The following is a 20944-nucleotide window of genomic DNA, read 5'->3' on the forward strand; positions in this document are numbered from 1 at the left end:
GGTGGAGACTGGGTAGAGATGGGCGGGGCCTGGCCCCCAACTTAGCCCAGTGTTCAACCACAGGTCCACGGACCGATACTGGTCCACAGAATAATTCTTTATTTCTGCCGGTCCATAGGTGTAAAAAGGTTGAAAAAGGTGTATTCTGGTTGAAGCTTGTCATCCTACTGGTCAATATTCAACCAGTGACAGTCGCATATCTTTAAACAATGACTGCTACCAGTTAACTAAGACCTGGATATTCAGTGATAGACCCTATCCTGAACATAAGAATAGACCCTATCCTGAACATAAGAATAGCCATACTGGGTCAGCCCAGTATCCTGTTTGCAGCAGTGGCCAATTCAGGTCACAAGTACCTGGCAGAAATCCAAATAATAGCAACATTCCACTGGCTTCCCCATGTCTCTCTCAATAACAGACTATGGACTTTTCCTCCAGGAATTTGTCTAAACTATTTTTAAACCCAGATACGCTTACCAATGTTACCACATCCTCCAGCAATGAGTTCCAGAGCTTAACTATTCATTGAGTTAAAAAATATTTCCTCCTATTCATTTTAAAATTGATTTCATTGAGTGTCCCCTATACTTTCTACTATTTGAAATAGTAGATTATCCTTGGACAAGCAGGCAGCATATTCTCACGTGTGGATGACATCATCCATGGAGCCCAGTACAGACAGTGCTAAAGTGTACTGTCACTTTAAGCTTTGCGAAGCTTCGAGACTGCCTGCACTGTGCACACTCAAGTGCCTTCCTGCCCAACGTCAGCTCGCAGTTCCTCAGTTCTTTGTCTTCCATGGAGTGAAACAGTTGTTTTTTGGACTCTGTCCAAATCGAGTTACTTTCCCAGTCAAAGTACTTTTTGCCTTTCGGCTTGATTTTCTTTCATTTTAGTTTCATTTTAATTTTATTTGAAATATTTTTTCTATGGTTTTTTCTTTAAAAAAAAAAAAAAATTGCCTTGTTGTTTTTTTTGTTTTGTTCCTCAGTCAAGCCTTTTTCTCTTTGTTGTTTCCTTCTTGGGGTACAACTATTGTTTTTTTTTTTACTTTGCCACTGAGATTTTTCCTCACATGTTGAGGCCTTTTAGCAAGTTCAAAAAGTGTACTCATTGCCAGTGGCCTATCTCTATCACTGACCTGCATAGCTGGTGCATTTAGTATCTGGGGCTGGAGCATCGAGTAAATACTTGCATCCACTGTTCTATTTTTCAAAAATGCTCTCTTATGACTCGACGCATTCAGCAAGAGAAACTGTTTTGACAGGTCATGGCTTCTGGTGACAAATCGATGCCATCGGTACTGATGGTAATGGCATTGACATCACCTTCGACATAAATGTCATTCTTGCATCAGATAAAACCAACTAAGAAGCTGTCCTTTACCCAACCAGCATCACAGGCATCTTCCACATCGAGTCCCTTGAAGAACTTATGTGCACGACGGAAGAGCGGGAATTGGGTGTGATTGTATGTGATGATCTGTAGGTGGCCAAATAGCTAGAAGGATGCTAGGTTGCACAGAGAGAGGTATGGCCAGCAGGATAAAGGAGGTATTGATACCTCTGTATAAGACTCTGGTGAGACCTCATTTAGAATATTGTGTACAATTCTGGAGGCCGCATCTTCAAAAAGATATGAAAAGGATGGAGTCAGTCCAGAGGAAGGCTACTAAAATGGTGTGTGGTCTTCGTGATAAGGCGTATGGGGACAAACTTAAAGATCTCGCTTCGGTCTCTGGTCAGTGTCCTCGATGTGCTTCGCTCTTTCTTCTTCTGGGCCTCGACTAGCCAAATTCTCCCCCTCATGTGGTAGTCCTCTGTGGGTGTCATCTGTGAGGTAATCTGCTTCTTTAAGGTAATCTACTTCTTGCTCTCCCTTGCATGTTGGAATCGGTGTAGCTTCTTCTTTCAAGAGAATGAACTTCAGATGAAAGAAGAAGCTACACCGATTCCAACATGCAAGGGAGAGCAAGAAGTAGATTACCTCAAAGAAGCAGATTACCTCACAGATGACACCCACAGAGGACTACCACATGAGGGGGAGAATTTGGCTAGTCGAGGCCCAGAAGAAGAAAGAGCGAAGCACATCGAGGACACTGACCAGAGACCGAAGCGAGAACGGAAGAAGGGAAAGTCAGCGATCCTAGTGGGAGACTCGATCCTGAGGCATGTGGACAGCCACATAGCAGGAGGGAGAGAGGATCGACTGGTGACCTGCCTTCCGGGAGCAAGAACCAAGGACATCGTGGACAAAATTGGAATGATCATGGAAGGAGCGGAGATAGAAGAGACCGCAGTAGTGATCCACATCGGGACGAATGATGTCAGCAGGAGAGACTACAATAGAAGCACACTGATAGAACAGTTCAAGACTCTGGGAAGGAAGCTGAGGATGAGGGCCCAGAAGATAGCGTTCTCAGAGATCCTACCGGTACCGAGGGCAGATGTGAAAAGGCAAGAGGAACTACAATCAATAAATGCGTGGATGAGGAGATGGTGTGAGGATGAAGGATTCCACTTCGTGAGGAACTGGACGGTGTTTTGGGGCAAGAGCAAGCTCTACAGGAGAGATGGACTGCACCTGAGCGCGGCGGGAACTAGACTCCTAGCAAACAACGTCAAGAGAGGAATAGAACAGGCTTTAAACTAAGAAGAAGGGGAAAGCCGACAGTTGACCAAGCGTCGATGATTCGGAAGACGGTATCCCGTGAAGATACTGAGGGGAAGAAACAAGGGACAAATTGCAGGAGTTGACTAACCCAGAAGAAGTGGTTAGAATGTTTGCAGCCAAAGAGAAGAAAATAAAGACCGAAGCACAGGGAAAGGAAAGGAGGACAACAAAATACCAGGAACTAAAGTGCATATATGCTAATGCAAGGAGCCTAAGAAGCAAAATGGGGGAACTAGAAGCCGTGGCCAATGCAGAAGACAGCGACATCATTGGAATTTCTGAAACATGGTGGAATGAGGAAAGCAAATGGGATACAGCACTGCCGGGATACAAGCTCTATCACCAGGACAGGTCAGGATAAAAAGGAGGTGGAATAGCCCTATACATAAAAGAAAGCATACAATCCGCAAGAATGGACACAGCAGAGACGAATAACAAGCTGGAATCACTAAGGGTTAAAATACCAGGAAGGAAAGGGCCTGAAATAAAGATGGGCCTATATTATCGTCCACCCAGGCAAACCAGAGATATCGATGAGGAAATGGAAGCCGAGATGAAGCGAGAATGCAAAAGCGGCAACACGGTTATTATGGGAGACTTCAACTACCCCGGGATAGACTGGGGTCTTGGAAGCTCGAAATGCTCTAGGGAGACCGAATTCCTGGAAACTACACAAGATTGCTTCATGGAGCAGCTTGTTAGAGAACCGACGAGAGGAAATGCCACTCTGGATCTAATCCTAAATGGGTTAAGGGGACCTGCAAAGGAAGTAGAGATAGTGGGACTATTGGGAAACTGATCATAACATGATCAAGTTCAAGGTTGAGGTAGGAATACCGAAAGGAAAGAGAACCATAGCGACAACTTTTAACTTCAGGAAAGGAAACTACGAAGCAATGAAGGAAATGGTAAGGAAGAAACTTAAGAACACTTCCAAAAAATGACAAACGGTAAATCATGCCTGGTCCTTCTTCAAGGACATGGTGAACGAGGCGCAAAATCTGTATATCCCCAAATTCAGGAAGGGGTGCAAAAAAAATCGAGCAAAAGACCCGGCGTGGATAACCAAAATAGTTAAGGAAGCGATAGGCAATAAGAAAAATTCATTCAAGAAATGGAAAAAAGACAAAACTGAGGGGAACTGGAAAGAGCACAGGAAGTATCAAAAAGAATGTCACCGTGTGGTTCGGAAAGCCAAAAAAGAGTATGAGGAGAGGCTAGCCAGGGAAGCTAGAAATTTCAAACCATTCTTTAGATATGTTAAAGGGAAGCAGCCGGCTAGAGAGGAGGTGGGACCGCTGGACGACGGAAACAGGAAGGGAGAGGTGAAGGAGGAAAAGGTAGTGGCAGAAAGGCTTAACGTGTTCTTCTCGTCTGTATTTACAAACGAAAACACGTCCAACATACCAGAACCTGAGCAATTCTTCAACGGATGTAAAGCAGAAAAATTAACATCCATGGAAGTGAGCCTTGAGGACGTCCGCAGGCAGATAGAAAGACTAAAAACTGACAAATCCCCGGGTCCGGACGGGATACATCCAAGGGTTCTGAAGGAATTAAAGGAGGAGATAGCGGAACTACTTCAGCAAATTTGCGACTTATCTCTGAAAACAGGCGTGATCCCGGAGGATTGGAAGATAGCCAACGTTACGCCCATCTTTAAAAAGGGATCAAGAGGTGACCCGGGAAACTACAGGCCGGTGAGCCTGACTTCGATTCCGGGGAAAATGGCGGAAGCACTGATAAAAGAAAACATTGATGAACATTTTGAAAAAAATGAGCTTCTGTTAACCAGCCAACATGGTTTCTGCAAGGGAAGATCGTGCCTAACGAACTTATTGCACTTCTTCGAAGGGATTAACAGACGGATGGACAAAGGAGACCTCATAGACATCATATATCTAGATTACCAAAAATCCTTTGACAAGGTGCCCCATGAACGTCTACTCCGGAAACTGAAGAACCATGGGGTGGAAGGAGACGTACATAGATGGATCAGAAACTGGTTGGAGGGTAGAAAACAAAGGGTAGGAGTGAAGGGTCACTACTCTGACTGGAGGAGGGTCACGAGTGGTGTCCCGCAGGGCTCGGTGCTCGGGCCAATGCTATTTAATATCTTTATAAATGATCTAGAAACAGGGACGAAGTGTGAGCTAATAAAATTTGCAGACGACACTAAACTATTTAATGAAGCTCGGACTAAAGAGGACTGCGAAGAATTGCAGAGAGACTTGAATAAACTAGAAGAATGGGCGACGAGATGGCAGATGAAGTTCAACGTTGAGAAATGTAAGGTATTACATGTGGGGAGCAGAAACTCGAGATACGACTATACAATGGGAGGGATGTTATTGAATAAGAGTACCCAGGAAAGGGACTTGGGGGTAATGGTGGACATGACAATGAAGCCGATGACACAGTGTGCAGCGGCAGCAGAGAGAGCAAATAGAATGCTTGGTATAATCAAAAAGGGTATTACAGCCAGAACGAAAGAAGTTATCCTGCCGTTGTATCAGGCAATGGTGCGCCAGCATTTGGTACTGCGTCCAATATTGGTCGCCGTACCTAAAGAAGGATATGGCATTAGTCGAGAGGGTTCAGAGGAGAGCGACACGTCTGATAAAAGGTATGGAAAACCTGTCATACGCTGAAAGATTGGAGAAGCTGGGTCTTTTTTCTCTGGAGAAGAGGAGACTTAGAGGGGATATGATAGAGACTTATAAGATCATGAAGGGCATAGAGAGAGTAGAGAGGGACAGATTCTTCAAACTTTCAAAAAATTAAAGAACAAGAGGGCACTCGGAAAAGTTGATAGGGGACAGATTTAAAACAAATACTAGGAAGTTCTTTTTTACCCAACGTGTGGTGGACACCTGGAATGCGCTTCCAGAGGATGTTATAGGGCAGAGTATGGTACTGGGGTTTAAGAAGGGATTGGACAATTTCCTACTGGAAAAGGGGATAGAGGGGTATAGATAGAGGATTACTGCACAGGTCCTGGACCTGTTGGGCCACCGCGTGAGCGGACTGCTGGGCACGATGGACCTCGGGTCTGACCCAGCAGAGGCATTTCTTATGTTCTTATGTTCTTATCTCAATCTGTATACTTTGGAGGAAAGGCGGGAGAGGGGCGATATGATAGAGACGTTTAAAATCCTTTGTAATATAAATGTGCATGAGCAGAGTCTCTTTCATTTGAAAGGAAACTCTGCAATGAGAGGGCGTAGGATGAAGTTAAGAGGTGATAGGCTCCGAAGTAATCTGAGAAAATACTTTGTTACAGAAAGGGTGGTAGATGCGTGGAACAGTCTCCTGGAAGAGGTGGTGGAAACAGAGACTGTGTCTGAATTCAAGAGGGCCTGGGATAGGCACGTGGGATCTCTCAGAGAGAGAAAGAGATAATGGCTACTGCGGATGGGCAGACTAGATGGGTCAATTTGGCCTTTATCTGCTGTCATGTTTCTATGTTGCCATATATGTGCAAGGCAAACAGAATGCCCTAGCCAACAATCTCAGCAGATTTCTTTGGCTGCACGAGTGGACTCTCAACTCCAAAGTTTTATGCCACATTTTCTCAATTTGGGAGACTCCTCGGATAGACTTGTTTGCGTCTCCCCACAACCACAAGTTGCCTCAATTCTGCTCCAGACAGTACGCTTCTCATCTTCTGGAAGTGGATACATTCCTTCTGGATTGGTCAAACAAGTTCCTATATGCATTTTCGCCAATCCCTCTGATCCTGCAGACATTAGTCAAGCTCAAACATGAGTCAGCCACCATGATCCAGACATCCTTCTCCTCTTTCCTACAGAGAATCTCTTGGAGTTTTAGATGTTGATTCTGATCTGTCTGTTCAAGACACTGATTCTGATCTTGAACACACATGTGCTCCAGAGTCATATGGAATCCCATCAGATGCATCTCATCCACCCCAGAAGGGCTTTCTTTTACTAAGTATATCAGGCAAATGGGGAAAGCTTTACCTGTTAAACTGGAGTCTTCTGACATTGAGCCCAGAGCAGAACTCCTTGAGGCAGATTTAGACGAACCTCCTAAAGAGTTTCTCAAATTGCCTCTTCACAGTCTACTTAAGGAAGCTCTGTTTAAGAATTGGGAGACTCCTCTCACCCTTCCCATAGCTCCAAGGAAGACTGATTCTCTCTACGGAATATAATCCTGTCTCGGCTTTGATAAGCCACAACTGCCACATCAGTCTTTGCTGGTTGAATCCACTTTTTAAAAAATCCACCAGCACAAGAGTATATGCTACTGCATCGCCAGGGAGTAAAGGCCACACCATGGATAAGTTTGGGCACCATCTCTTCCAGAAATATGTCATTTCTCATAAAGAAGTTGGTTGATTTTGAACAATATATCCCATCTGAGCATCTACCAGAGCTCTAGGAGACTACTCATAACTTACTCCAGACTAGAAAATTTATGGCAAGATCAGCTTTTGATGCATTTAATATGACATCCAGAGCATCAGCTATATCTATTGCTATGATACATCTTGCATGGCTGAGAGTCTCTGACATGGATATTAATATTCAAGATCATCTAGCAAGCATTCCCTGTTTTGGTGAAGAGCTCTTTGGGGGAAAAGTCGAGTATGCCACCCAAAGACTTGCGTGACACGAACAAAGCTGAACACCTTAATGAGCTCCAAGGCTAAGACTCAGCCATCTAAGTCTTCCCAGAGACCTGCTTCCTCTTTCTATAAGAACTTTATCCAACCATCTGGTCCTCTTCCAAATCCTCAACACAGAAGAGGCAGAAATTGCAGAAGGCTCATAAGCCTCAGACTTCAGCTCCTCAAAAACCAGCTCAGTCTTTTTGACATGCTTCTAGACAGCATAGCCGCTATACCCCCAACTCAGCCACCTCTCCAACCCAGCAGAGAAGAGTAGGGGGCATTCAAAATACAGGGGTGGTGCATGGCATGGTGATGCCATGCACCACCTCCCCAAACACCAACCTCCCTCGCTACACCACTGCCTGCATAGCTAACCAGACACAAAACTGATTTTTATGTGACCCAACATGTCTGGTGAGCTATCTGGGCACTAGCATTGAATATCAGAGCTGCCTGGGTAACTCCCAGCTCTGCCCTGGCAGTAACCTAATTTGTGGAATTCACTCTGAATGGAGGCTCGTTCTGAAGAGTCGTACATTAGGTTTTGCTCTCTTCTAAAATCACATCTCTTTTGACCAGCTTTTTCAGAAGAGGGATAGCCTGGATTGGCATTCTTAGTTTTACAGCAGCTGGAAATGTGATTGTAATTTTCTGTGTTATGACTAATGTAATGAACCCTATATTCTCTCAGATATTTGTTTATTTGACTGCTGAACGATATGTCTATTGTCTTATCTATCCTATTCAAATTGAAGTTCTTTTCATTTTCTAATTTTGTAAACCGCTTTGATGTTCTAGCAAGCAGCAGCATGAATATAAATCTTTAATAAACATAAACAGAGAGAACCTTGGTGATCAGAGTGGATATTCAGTGTCAATGTTCAGTTTATTGTATATGCTGATGAATATTTTATTCCTGGGCTGGCCAGCATGTTTTAATTGTGTAAGATTCTCTGTGTATTATATAGGTTTCTAGCACTTCACAGAGAAAGAAGATGGGATTTGATTTACTGCCTTTTTGTGATTACAAAGTGGTTTACTTATTATATCCAAATATTTGATTCCTGGGGCAATAGAAAATTAAGTGACTTGTCCAGAGTCACCCAGTTCCCCTGGTTCTCAGGGCTACTGTACTACCTATTAGGCAATTTCTGCTCCTTATTTAGCCAGTATAAGAATTATTTCAATGACATCATTGAACATGAGCTTTGGGAAACATGTTGGTCCCTTAGAACCATAAATTGAAGAAAACCTGGTGGTTACCTATTGATTAAATCCAACATAAAAACCACCAATGTAAACCAAAATGACACTGAAGGTAATTTTTTATATAAGGGAACAAGCCTCAGGTTATGGAGTATTGCCTTGTTCACTCGTTGCTCAGAACCGGCAGGAGTGGGGATATAATTGTATCCCGCGAAACGCAGGCCGTGTTGGATGACTGAAAATAACAGCCTTGGTTTTTAGAGCAGGAGCTAAGCACTTTAAGTTCTAATAGTTGGAAATGAACTGAAGCAGTTTACAGTACGAATGCACTTTTCAACTCAGCACTTTAAAGCACCAGTGCACTTTTTTTTAAAGATAAGTACAACTTCTTTTTCTGTTGGTTCTGAGTTCTGAAATGTACTGAGGTCCCTTAGTATTAAGTATTTAAACAGTTGAGCTTAGTATAAATTAAGAGATCAAATTAGATGAATTTTAATATAGGAGATGAAAGAGTTATGAATTAAAGAAATCAATTAATTGTTCGAGTTAAGGTAGGGAGGATGGGTTCAAGCCGGTGATGTAAGCAGGAGTAAGAGAAAATAATTGCTCGTCTCTTTGAGAAAACCCGGAATGGGTGAAACTCCATAACCTGAGGCTTATTCCCTTATATAAAAAATTACCTTCAGTGTCATTTTGGTTTACGTTGGTGGTTTTTATGTTGGATTGGTCCTTTAGAACCAACATAGCTATTAGAATTCTGAACTGAGGTATTCCACATCTCTCTATAATATAACATAACAAATTCACTTATATACCGCAGTAACCTCTGTTCAACGCAGTTAACAACAATCAAGAGACTGTACAAGCATAGGGTATTATAATCACATTCAGAAGAATGTGTCAAATAAATAGGTCTTTAGCATTTTTCTAAAGGAAAGATAGGAGTTAGAGTTTATTATCAGGACAGGCGTGAGAAACTAGTTAGCTGGGGCTCTTGGTACCCAATACTACTTATCATCAATTCTTTCCCTCTTACCTTGCAACTGGTGTTATACACCACCATCTCCAGAACAGAATTCTTCTCGCTTGAGTCAATTTCAGAAAGGTCATACAAAGAACAGCAAACAGGTCCGTATGTCCAGTTCACAAACTTCCTGGATAGATGACGGACATCAAGCTCAGTCTCAGTGCGATTCAGAATATGAGTCAAGATCTTTGTGGGGTTAAGCAGAATAGAGGGTAAGAATCATCATGCCAGAGACTATGGGTATGAAAATAGAAAAGGGCCAAAAACTGTACATCACACGAGAGAGGAACAGAAGCACAGACTACAATTTATTTTCATCACACATTCAGGCCTGGGCTTTCCACAGTGAGGGAATTAACCAGGAGTGAGAGCAATTTGGTTTGATTTAGCATCATTTAGCCAGACTATGTGCTACATGGTTCTAGCAGTTCAGAAAAAAGTCAATAATAATACCTCTAGGATGGAACAACTGACTATAGTTAGACTGCATTACAGAGTCCAGTGGAGAAAACAGAAAAGAAAATTATGCTGTTGTTATCAATACTAATTATGTTTGGGAAAACAAAGGCAGAAGAAAATTAAATGACTTGCTCAGAGTAATGAGTTGAGTCTAAGGTCATAGACAGCTCCATGGCTCTGTGTGATAACCACTAGGTAACACTCTTACGCTGAAGTATGAATGGAGATCAGTTTATTTTTGTAATTATGAGCAAATAGATTTCAAAACAGGGACACTAAGCATCATTTAGTGTTCCTGAGACACCAATTTTCTATACTCTATTACATCAAGTCAAATGACAAAAGTACAGGGGGCCTCCAAGGATGAGTTGGCATCTAAAGTTTGTTAAAGGCCATGTTTCGGTGAAACGCCTGTGCCAGGGGTCATCAATGTAGGTGTTACAATCACTGATGTGATTCTATGTATGCTCATTCAATGATCAATAAGTATAACACATACAGTGATTATGATAACAGCTAATTGGTATAGTTAAAAAAATGCTGCCCACACTTTCCAACAGCAAACTGTAATCTTACTAAACAGCAAATTATCTAAGTTATCTTATTCACTGTAGGTGTTGGTTATAATTGTAAAGTTATAGTGATGGAAGAGCTTTGCCAAAATGCAGCCTGTGTCAGATCCTTTAAAAAACTTTAGATACCAACACATCCTTGGAGGCCCATTGTGCTTTTTTCATTTGGCTTGCTATTCTGTTCTTTGGATTTCCTCTACAGTATAATCTACTTATACAGTATAATCTTGTTATAACGGACTTCAAGGGACCTGGGAAAACAGTCCATTATATCCAGAGTCCGTTATATCCAGTCTCATTTTTAAAAAACTTTATTTAGGTTAACCTGAAACAACGTACAATCAATGAACAACAGTCACTGCACAAGCATATCAGCAACATCAAGAACAAAACTCAGCAAAACATTGGTATGGCACGAAATGATTGAAAACCCAGAACACTAAAAGATGTTCTAAAGCATTATGTTGTACTGTACTGGAAAGAAAAATAATCTGTCATTTTCTTCTGGGCTGCATTTTGATACTGTATCACCGGCACACCACGCGCCTTGTAGGCGGAGCCTGCATGTCCGTTATAGCTGAACAAAACTACAGCTAAAAGCGGCTTTGGGGACCAAATTGTTTGTCCGTTATATGCGGTGATTTTCTGCATGTTCATAAAGGCGCACGGCCGGGACCAGCGGACCTCGTCCACTATAGACGATACTCCAATGTAAGCGAGTCCATTATAACGAGATTATACTGTATCTAATATAATAAAACACTAGGCTGTGCATGCGCACTCCCATCGCGTGCGTCCATTTTCCGTGAGCTGTAGCAACCCATAGGAAGTGCGCATGCGCGGCTTACGGTCTGGCCTGCTCCCTGCCATATTGCATTTTTTAGTTGAAAGACACAGCGGTGGCTACTCTCACGATCCCCGCCTGTGTCGGACTTCCACAAATTTCAACTAAAAAAAAAAAATACGGCAAGGCGAGCAGGCCAGACCAGACCGGCAAAAGTGAGAGGTGGAAGCCTAATAGCCCCGGCGGCTGTCGGCCACTGCAGCTGTAGACCGCGGTGGCTGTCGGTGGCTGCAGACCGTGGCGGCTGTCAGCAGCTGCAGGCCGCCGCGGCTAAGCACGGAGCCACCACAAGCGACAGCGAGGAGGGAGTGGGAGCAGGCCGCAGAGGCTGTCAGTGCCTGCAGGCCGCGGCGGCTTTAGGCAGATGTCGATGGAGGGCAGACAAAAAATAAAGGAGGTAAGGGTTACTGCTGGACATGAGAAAAGGTGGTGATGGACCGGGGGGAGGGGGGGGCAAAAAAAGGAAGGCAGGCCTACTGCTGGACAGGGTGAGCAAAAAATAGGTGCTGATGGACAGGGGGAGAGGTGCTGATGGACAGGGGGGCAGAAAAAGGAAGGGAGGCCTACTGCTGGACAGGGGGAGCAAAAAATAGGTGCTGATGGACAGGGGAAGAGGTGCTGATGGACAGGGGGGCAGAAAAAGGGAAGGGAAGCCTACTGCTGGACAGGGGGAACAGAAAAGAGGTTCTGCTGGACAGGGGAAGAGGTGCTGAGGGACAGGGGGGCAGAAAAAGGAAGGGAGGCCTACTGCTGGACAGGGGGAGCAGAAAAGAGGTGCTGCTGGACGGAGGGAGGGCAGAAAAAGGAAGAGAGGCCTCCTGCTGGACAGGGGGATCAGGAAAGAGGTGCTGCTGGACAGGGGGGGGAGTTAAAACAAAGGGAGAAGGGCTGCTGCTGGATAAGGGGACCAGTGAAGGGGTGGTAGTGGACACAGGGGAAGAAAAAGGAAGGGAGAATGGACAGGGGGAGCAGGCAAGGGGTGGTGGTGGACAGCCGAGGAAAAAGAAAGACAGAAAGAAAGAAATACAGAAATAGGCTAAGGAGAGAGAGAGAAATAAATAAATAAATACAGACACACACACACACATATTCTAGCACCCGTTATGTAACGGGCTTAAAGACTAGTATTATATAACACAATGTGGTCTACCTGAAGTTTTCCACTTTTTGCAGCCAGCTGCAGGGGTGTCAACCCTTTATTGTTGCATATCTTCTCAAGGATTTCCCTCTTCCCATCCAGTGCCTTGATCCTTTGCTTCTCGCTTTTTTTTAGAATCCAGTCGTACATTTCTATCACATACATGTTTTCCTTGGAGTCATCAGCAATTGCCACCAGTGCATGAAGGACAGTGTTCCCCAGATAATCTTGTGCAGTAATATCTGCACAATTATTGTATTCATTTTCCAACAAGAACTCTATTACATCTGGCTGATTAAGGCAAGCGGCCAGTGAAAGCGGATACTCTCCTGTTAAGGGAAAACAGTATGTTAATAAATTTGTGGAAAGGAGGTGCACAGAATAAAGAAAGAGTATCCTATTAGTTAGTGTAGGAGATTGAGACTCAAGGAAACCTTTTTAATGCAGGAAACAGTAGCATCTGTTTGCATGCCATTAGCTGCTTAGTGAAAGGGATTGGGACTTGTATACAGTACTCCCCCGATATTTGCAGGGGTTCTGTTCTAGGAACCCCCGCGAATCTTGAAAAACCGCGCATACGGTTTTTCTTGGGGGAGACTGGAGAGGGCAGCGGGAGAGGCAGGAGAGAGCAACCGGAGCGCCGGTGAGTGAAGGAAATCACTCGCTGTATGCTCCAACAGCCTCTTCCTGCACTAAAGTTGGGCCTTGCCAATCAGGAGCTGCGTGTCAAAGCAGTTCCTGATTGGTAAGGCCCGACTTTAGTGCAGGAAGAGGTGGTCGGAGCATACAGCGAGTGATTTCCTTCACTCGCCGGTGCTCCGGCTGCTCTCTCCTGCCTCTCCAGCTGTCCTCTCCTGGTCGGCGGTTCACAGTCAGAAAATACCACGAATGACCGGGACCACGAATCGCTGACCGTGAATGACCAGGGGGACATTGTACTACCTTTTTGTAGTTTTACAACCACACTCAAAGCAGTTTACATACAGGTTCTTCAAGTATTTTTTGCTGTCTGTCCTGGTGGGCTCACAATCTATTTAGTGTGACTTGCTCAGGGTCACAGGGAGCAGCACAGGGTTTGAACTCACAACCTCAGGGTGCTGAGGTTGTAGCTCTAACCATTGTGCCACACTCTACTCCAGTGGTCTCAAACTCAAGCCCTTTGCAGGGCCACATTTTGGATTTGTAGGTACTTGGAGGGCCTCAGAAAAAATAATGTCTTATTAAAGTGCTGAAAAGGCGTACGGAGCGCTGTGCATTTTAACATACAATAGACAGTCCCTGCTCGAAGAGCTTACAATCTAATTGTAAGGGCATATCAGGGCATATCAGGGTTGGGGAGATTTTGGTGGGTAAGGTATCTGACAGCAGTGAGTGGGAGTTAAGAGTTGAAAACAGTTTCAAAAAAGTGGGCCTGTAGCTTGGATTTGAACAAAATACAGATGTTATCAAGGGATTGGTTTTATGCCAGAATGCAGTTAAAGCTGGGTTTTGGTTTCATTGACTCAGCAAACCAACTGCAGATGGGTCCCTGTTTATTAGACTTATTGAATGCAAGAGAATTTGTCTTGGATACGCCCAGATCCAGATATGCCCTTGAGTCAGGGTTGATGATTGGCAATCACACAGTGAAGTACTCCCACTGTGGTTTTCTTAGCATAACACAGGAATGGTTTGCCATTGTCTTTTCCTGAGGTATGGAAATTAAAGCCCTGATTCTAAAAGCTGAGCCGTAAGTTAGGCATTGGTAGGCCATTGGTTTAATTGGTGATAAATGGCATGGTAACTGACTGCAAATACCTACTAAAAGCATCACTGAACTGCGTCCTCAGAGGAGCCTAAGGGAGTCTACATCTAAAGTATGCATGGTTTACGCTGGAAGTTGACATAAGCATTCTTAGGTGCCTCTATAGGACATGATTCTCATGTAAAGTAGATGTTGGAAACGTAGGTCTATAAAGCCCTGGCCTACATTTCAGGCGCCTACTTTTAGATATGGCCGCGATTCTAAAAATGGTGCCATTTCATGATGGACACGTCGATAGTCCACTTTGCAGGCAGTCACCGCTAACGCTGCCATTTGCAGAATCTCGGCCTAAGTGACCTGCCCAAGGGTCACAAGCTGCTGTTGTAGGATTTGAACCTGGGCCTTCTGGTTTGCTGCTCTAGCCATTAGGTTACTCTTCTGTTCCCCTGGATACTTACCAAAATAAAAGTAGTCCTTTCTTTTCTTGGTGAGCTGGAAGAAGAGCCCGCAAGCTCTTGCATTGACATTTGCTCCCTTGCTGACCAGAAGCCTGACGATATCCATCTGTTTTCTCTCTATTGAGATATGCAAAGCTGTTTGCCCTGCAGAGACAGTTCGTTATTTTTATAAAATTCCAAGAGAACCACTCAATTCAGTTAAACCTAAAGCTTTCGGTCAAGGGTTTGGCCTTGGCTTTAAACCCTAGAAATGTGTCTGTCCAGTGTCATTCATTAATAGGGATGTTCACATGGAGGGCATTTTTGATATGACGTCCAAATCTGAGTTTGGTCATTTTGCGGAACACACACACAAAAATCCAGTAGCAAATATAGCCACTTTTTGAAATAGACAAATGTTTTTTTGTTTCAAAAATGGCCATTCTTAGGATATGCTTGTCCTCAGTGCGTCTATCCTTTTGAATCATTTTTGAAAAACCACACACAATACATCCTGCAGAAAAATGCTCAAAACAAGCCATTAGGATGTAAAGGGGGAGGGGGGGCGGCAAGCATTTTTACTAGACTGGCCACATAGACAACCCAGCAAAAGCAGTGGGGCAACCTAGGGTACAGTGCAGTGAATATCATATAAAAAGGCTCAGTACACATCTGACCATAACTCCTTGTTGTGTATGATGATCCCTCTAAAACCCACCCAAAACCCACTGGATCCAACTGTACAACACCTCAATAGCCCTTATGCCTGCAGGTGTCAGCCATATGTAGGTATACTAGGATTTGGGTAGGTTTTAGAAGGCTCACCTAATCCACCATATGTGTAATAGAGTAGGATGTGGGCCTGGGTCACCCTTCTCTATAGTCCACTGCACCACCCATGAAACTACTCCAAGAACCTGCTTGCTGCACTACTAGAACTGGCCATAACATCTGAAGCTATCATACAGGCAAGTATGTACTGTTCATTCACATCGGTGGGGAGTGGCAGGTGGGGGATGGGGGGGGGTCAATGACTACCAGGGGGAGCATGGGGTGGTCATGACTTCATCCATCTAGTGGCCCTCTGCTTAGTTTGGGCATCTTTTTGCCACTTATTTCTTGTTAAAACAGGGTCTAGAGTTCCAAATGTCCAAACTATGCCCTGTTCAATTATTGCAGAAAAATGCCAAAATCATAAGCCTGCCCTAGTTCCACCCAAATCACGCTTCCAACATGCCCCCTTGAGTATTAGATACACTGCAAATAGCCATCATAGAAATCACTTATCCGCAGTCTGGCATCTCTTTCCTCTCCTCTCCTTCCCTTCCATTCTCTGGTCTGACATCTCTCTCTCCTGCCCATTCCAGTGGTCTGACATCTCTCTTCCCTCCTTCCATCACCCTTCTCCAGAATCTGACATCTCTCCCTTCTTTGAGTCATCTCTCCTCCCTCCCAGTGTAACATTTCTCCTTCCCTCCTCCCACTACCATGTCCAACAATTTTCCCTCTTTTTTCCTTTCCCCATGTATACCATATCTCTTTCCCTCCCACTTCACACACCTATATCCAACAATTCTCTTTTTCTCTTCTCTCACCTACCAGCAGCATCTCTTTCCCTCCCTTCCCACCACCCCACCTATGCATTCTCTCTGTCCTGCCCTTCCTAACCCTCAGCCTGTGCACCATCTGTCCTTCCCAAACCTCTTCCAGTCCATCCAATATCTGTCATTCTTACTTTCCTAGCCCCCCAACCCGTGCAGCATCTGTTATTCTCATCCCAACTCCAGCCCCCCCCCCTCAAAGCTGGATTCTGTTGTAAGATCTCTCCCTAGTTTCCGACTCCCCACCTACCACCTCCCCACCGCTGTAATTTAAAATCTTGGGACAGCTGGCAGCACAAGGAAGTGATCCTCCCGCTGTTGGCCTGCCACGGAAGTGTTCTTTCTGCAGCGTCCTGCCTACACAGGAAGAGGAACATTCAGTTGAGGATGGACTGGGATGGTTAAGATAGGCTGGAGTGAGCTTTGATGGAGACTCCAGTAGATGGAACCTAAGCACACTACTGGGCAGGGCTCTGGGTTTCTGGCCCAGAAATATCTAAGAAAAAGGGCCATTTTAAACTAAATAATTAATTTATGGAGCATGTATGGTTGGGCAGACTGGATGGACCATTCGGGTTTTTATCTGCCATCATTTACTATGTTACTATGTCCTGTTCACATATTGACCTATTTTATTTTTTTTTTACTCTAATTATAGCATTGTAAACCGACCAGATACTTGTCGATGGTCGGTATATCAAATTGTAAATAAACTCGGAAGAGCCATACTTCTGATTACCAATTTTGGGGGAGGCCAGGGCACCTGTGGCCTCCCCCATTCCGGCTCCTATGCATAGCCCTAGAAGCTATGTAAACTAATGACCATCATGCCATTTTTAGATCGCTCTCCAGTCTGCCGCAGAGGTGGATGCATGTGTTTCTGAAGGAATGTGACTGGAATTCTGTGTGGATGAAAGAAGCAGACTAAGAGCATAGGGCAGGGGTGTCAAAGTCTCTCCTCGAGGGCCGCAATCCAGTCGGGTTTTCAGGATTTTCCCAATGAATATGCATGAGATCAATTTGCATGCACTGCTTTCATTGTATGCTAATAGATCTCATGCAAATTCATTGGGGAAATCCTGAAAGGATTGCGGCCCTCGAGGAGGGACTTTGACACCCCTGGCATAGGGTCAAATATATAAAAGGGTTTATTCCATTTTGTATCTAGGGGGGAAAAATCTTAAAGGATCCTATTGAAAATTTTTTTGTCCAGCTGACTATTACAGTTAACCAGATACATTTTCACAGTTAAAATTTAGGATGACTGCATTCTGTCAGAGCAAATCAAGTATAAAAGGAGGTGGCACTGCAGGTGTCCTAAGGGTACAATTTCACTTTGGCCAGTCAGTGGTAGCCAGACAAAGTTACCTGAGTAACTCTGTTCAGATAACTGTCCTAGCAATAACTCCATGTGGATATGGACTAGATAAAATTAATCAGGTGACACTATCTGCATGAATATTGGCTGTGTCCATATAAAGTTAATCAGATACTGGATGAATATTTGGAGAAAGTTAGCTAGGCAATTTTACCTGCACGGATACAGGCTGAGTATCCAGATAAGGTAAACCACATAACTTTATCCATGGAGATAAATGGGCTGAGCATTTGAATAAAGTTAACCAAACTGTCAATTCTCAATGGCAAATGATGAATCGCTTTCACCAAGAGAAGAACAATGTCACTTTTTATCAAAGAAAAAAAAAACCTGTTTATACAACTTTCCTGCCTCCTCCACATTCTCCCTTGAGAAAAGGAGACTGCGTGGGGATATGATCGAGACCTTCAAAATACTGAAAGGAATCGACAAAATAGAGCAGAGAAGATTATTTACATTGTCCAATTTGACACGGACAAGAGGACATGAAATGAAGCTAAGGGGGGGCAAGTTCAGGACTAATATCAGGAAGTTCTGCTTCACACAGAGAGTGGTTGACATCTGGAATACTCTCCCAGGGGAGATTATTGCGGAATCGACAGTCCTAGGCTTCAAAAGCAAACTAGATGCATATCTCCTTGAGAGAGGCATATAAAGATATGGTTGGCTATAAAATAATATTGTTACCAACAGAAGCATTAACGTCACTTAGAACCAGTGTTCCCGCTAAGCTGCGTTGGCCTGCGCTCACGCACAAAATATTACATCGCAGCGCAAAGTTTCTCTTCACAGCGCACACACGCGTCGGTAAGGTAAGGGGACGCATTGGGGGGATTGCACTTCCCCACAATTGCCATGCTTCGGTTCCTCTTCTTCCTTCCTTCCTCCTCCCCCCCCCCCGCGGGACCCTGCGGCACCATCAACTCTTACTCCCTCTAATGTCGGCCCTGCAGCTCCAGACTTCCTCGCACCTTCTCCCCTCCCCCTTTGGATCGCTATTATTTTAAATGTTATAGCCGCGGAGCTGTATCCATCAGTGGAGATGTCTAACCTCGGCCTGCCCCGGAACTCTTACTGCAGCAGCCGCCCGTCTAGGCAGGAACAGGAAGTCACTGTTGCAGTAAGAGTTCCGGGGCAGGCCGAGGTTAGACATCTCCACTGATGGATACAGCTCCGCGGCTATAACATTTAAAATAATAGCGATCCAAAGGGGGAGGGGAGAAGGTGCGAGGAAGTCTGGAGCTGCAGGGCCGACATTAGAGGGAGTAAGAGTTGATGGTGCCGCAGGGTCCCGCGGGGGGGGGGGGGGAGGAAGGAAGGAAGAAGAGGAACCGAAGCATGGCAATTGTGGGGAAGTGCAGAGCTGCAGGGAAGAGTGTTGCGGTACCCAGCTGGAGGGAGAAGGAAGATGAGGGAGGGAATTAAAGGAGATGCCAGGGCTTGGAGCGTAGGAGGAAGGTATGCCAGTCTAAGGGAAAAGGAAGGGGGAGATGTGAGAGCATGGAGGGGGAGCGAAAGATGGAAGAAAAGGAAAGGAGAGAGATGCCAGAGAATCAGGGAAGGGGAGATACCAGACTATGAGGAGAGGTGTGGGAGAGGGAAGGCGAGGAGAGAGATGCCAGACCAATGGGGTGAAAGGAGAGATGGAAGGGGGAGGCATACAGTTTCTGGAAGGGGCATAGAAGGAGAGAAGATGCCATATAGGGGAAGAGAGACGGCAGACAGTGGATGGAAGGAAGAGAGTTACAAGAAGATGAGGAAAGGAGAAACCACAGAAGACAAAGGTAGAAAAAAATTTCTATTTATTTATTGCTTTAGGAGACATGTGTCACTGTTTCTGTGAAGCATTGTATGCAGAGTCCAGCTTCTTGCTGGTTCAATTTAACCTTTGTCTATGTATTTTTATTTTATCCCCCCTTTTACAAAACTGTGAAGCGTTTTTAGCACCAGCCTTGGTGGTAGCAGCTCTGATGCTCAGAATTTTATGAGCATCAGAGCTGTTACCTCCGTAGCTAAAATCCACACTACAGTTTTGTAAAAGAGGGAGGGGTTAGTTTGTGATTACATATTCCTTACTAGGCGAAGGTGTTTTCTGTGTTCTGTGTGTTCGAAAGACATGGTTTTCTGTTAGGATTGACGGTGTAGGATTGATCTGTGCTGGTCTGGCTTGTTTAGTTTTACAATGGGTGTATTGATGTACTGCTCACTGCAATATGTAAGATGCTGCCTTTTCCTAGGTACTCATGTGTGACGTGTGGTTTGTTACTAAAAATCATGTTTTTCTTACAGATGGGGGGGGGTGCCAAAAAATGATGGGCCCCGGATGTTACATATGCTAGGTACGCCACTGTATGTAAAGATACCAGAAAGCTGGCGTAGCAAAAACTTCTAAGTTTTGAGTATTTAACCCTCCCACAATCTCACGGGCACTCGTTTCAAGTTTATTGAGATTTTGATTTAAACGCAATATCAAATATTTTCAATGCGTATAACAAAAATAAATTTGGGGAAATAAATAAAACCATTTGAACCAGTGTTCCCGCTAAGCTGCGCTGGCGTGCGCTGGCGCACAAAATATTACATCGCAGCGCACACGTTTCTCGTCACAGCGCACGATCGGAAGAGGCGTACGGCAGATGGCAGGGCGGCGAGAGGAGAATCGGGCGAGTTGGCTCATAACTTGCTGGCGCCCGATATTTTTGGCTCACGGTGAAAAAAGTTTGCTCACAACACCCGCCCGCTTAGAGGGAACACTGCTTAGAACATATAGAAAATCAAAACAATAATAATAATAACAATAACACGGAGAAAAATAAACCTCAATTGTGAGAGGTTGGGACTACACAAGTACCCAGCCCTCAACACATCATCACGGGTTTATAAAAAAACTCCGTATACAATTATATAACTAGGATTTTCATTTATTCATAGTCACTTTTTTTCAAACACTTTTTTTATATATATATAGCAACTGTGAGTATGTCAAAGATTCGTGATAAGAACCCCAAGCTTAACTAAATTAGTGATAAAGGCTACAGCTCCGTTTCATTTGTGCAAGAGTTTTCGGAGGCAGAATGCAAAAAATCGCAATTAAGGGAGAAATACACTCATCTGAAAAGATGAAGATTCCAGAGAGGCTTTCAGCTCCTAGTCCCGACAGAAAAGACTTTCTGTTTCGCCTAAACCGGCTACTTCAGGGGATATATGCCATCTTCAGGTGTCTCCT

General features: G+C 44.3%; 1 protein-coding gene across 1 annotated transcript in view; it reads right to left on the reverse strand.

Annotated features, from left to right (window-relative positions):
- The window catches only part of LOC117349393 (transient receptor potential cation channel subfamily V member 3-like), a 114265-nt gene that overhangs the window by 46168 nt on the left and 47153 nt on the right, over positions 1-20944 (reverse strand). Inside the window, exons 10-12 of the mRNA XM_033922818.1 lie at positions 14761-14904; positions 12571-12887; positions 9555-9731 (exon numbers count right to left, since the gene is read on the reverse strand). Of these exons, the coding sequence (XP_033778709.1) occupies positions 9555-9731; positions 12571-12887; positions 14761-14904 (638 nt within the window). The remainder of the gene's footprint in view (positions 1-9554; positions 9732-12570; positions 12888-14760; positions 14905-20944) is intronic.

Source organism: Geotrypetes seraphini, chromosome 15 (genome assembly GCF_902459505.1).
Source record: "Geotrypetes seraphini chromosome 15, aGeoSer1.1, whole genome shotgun sequence".
NCBI lineage: Eukaryota > Metazoa > Chordata > Amphibia > Gymnophiona > Dermophiidae > Geotrypetes > Geotrypetes seraphini.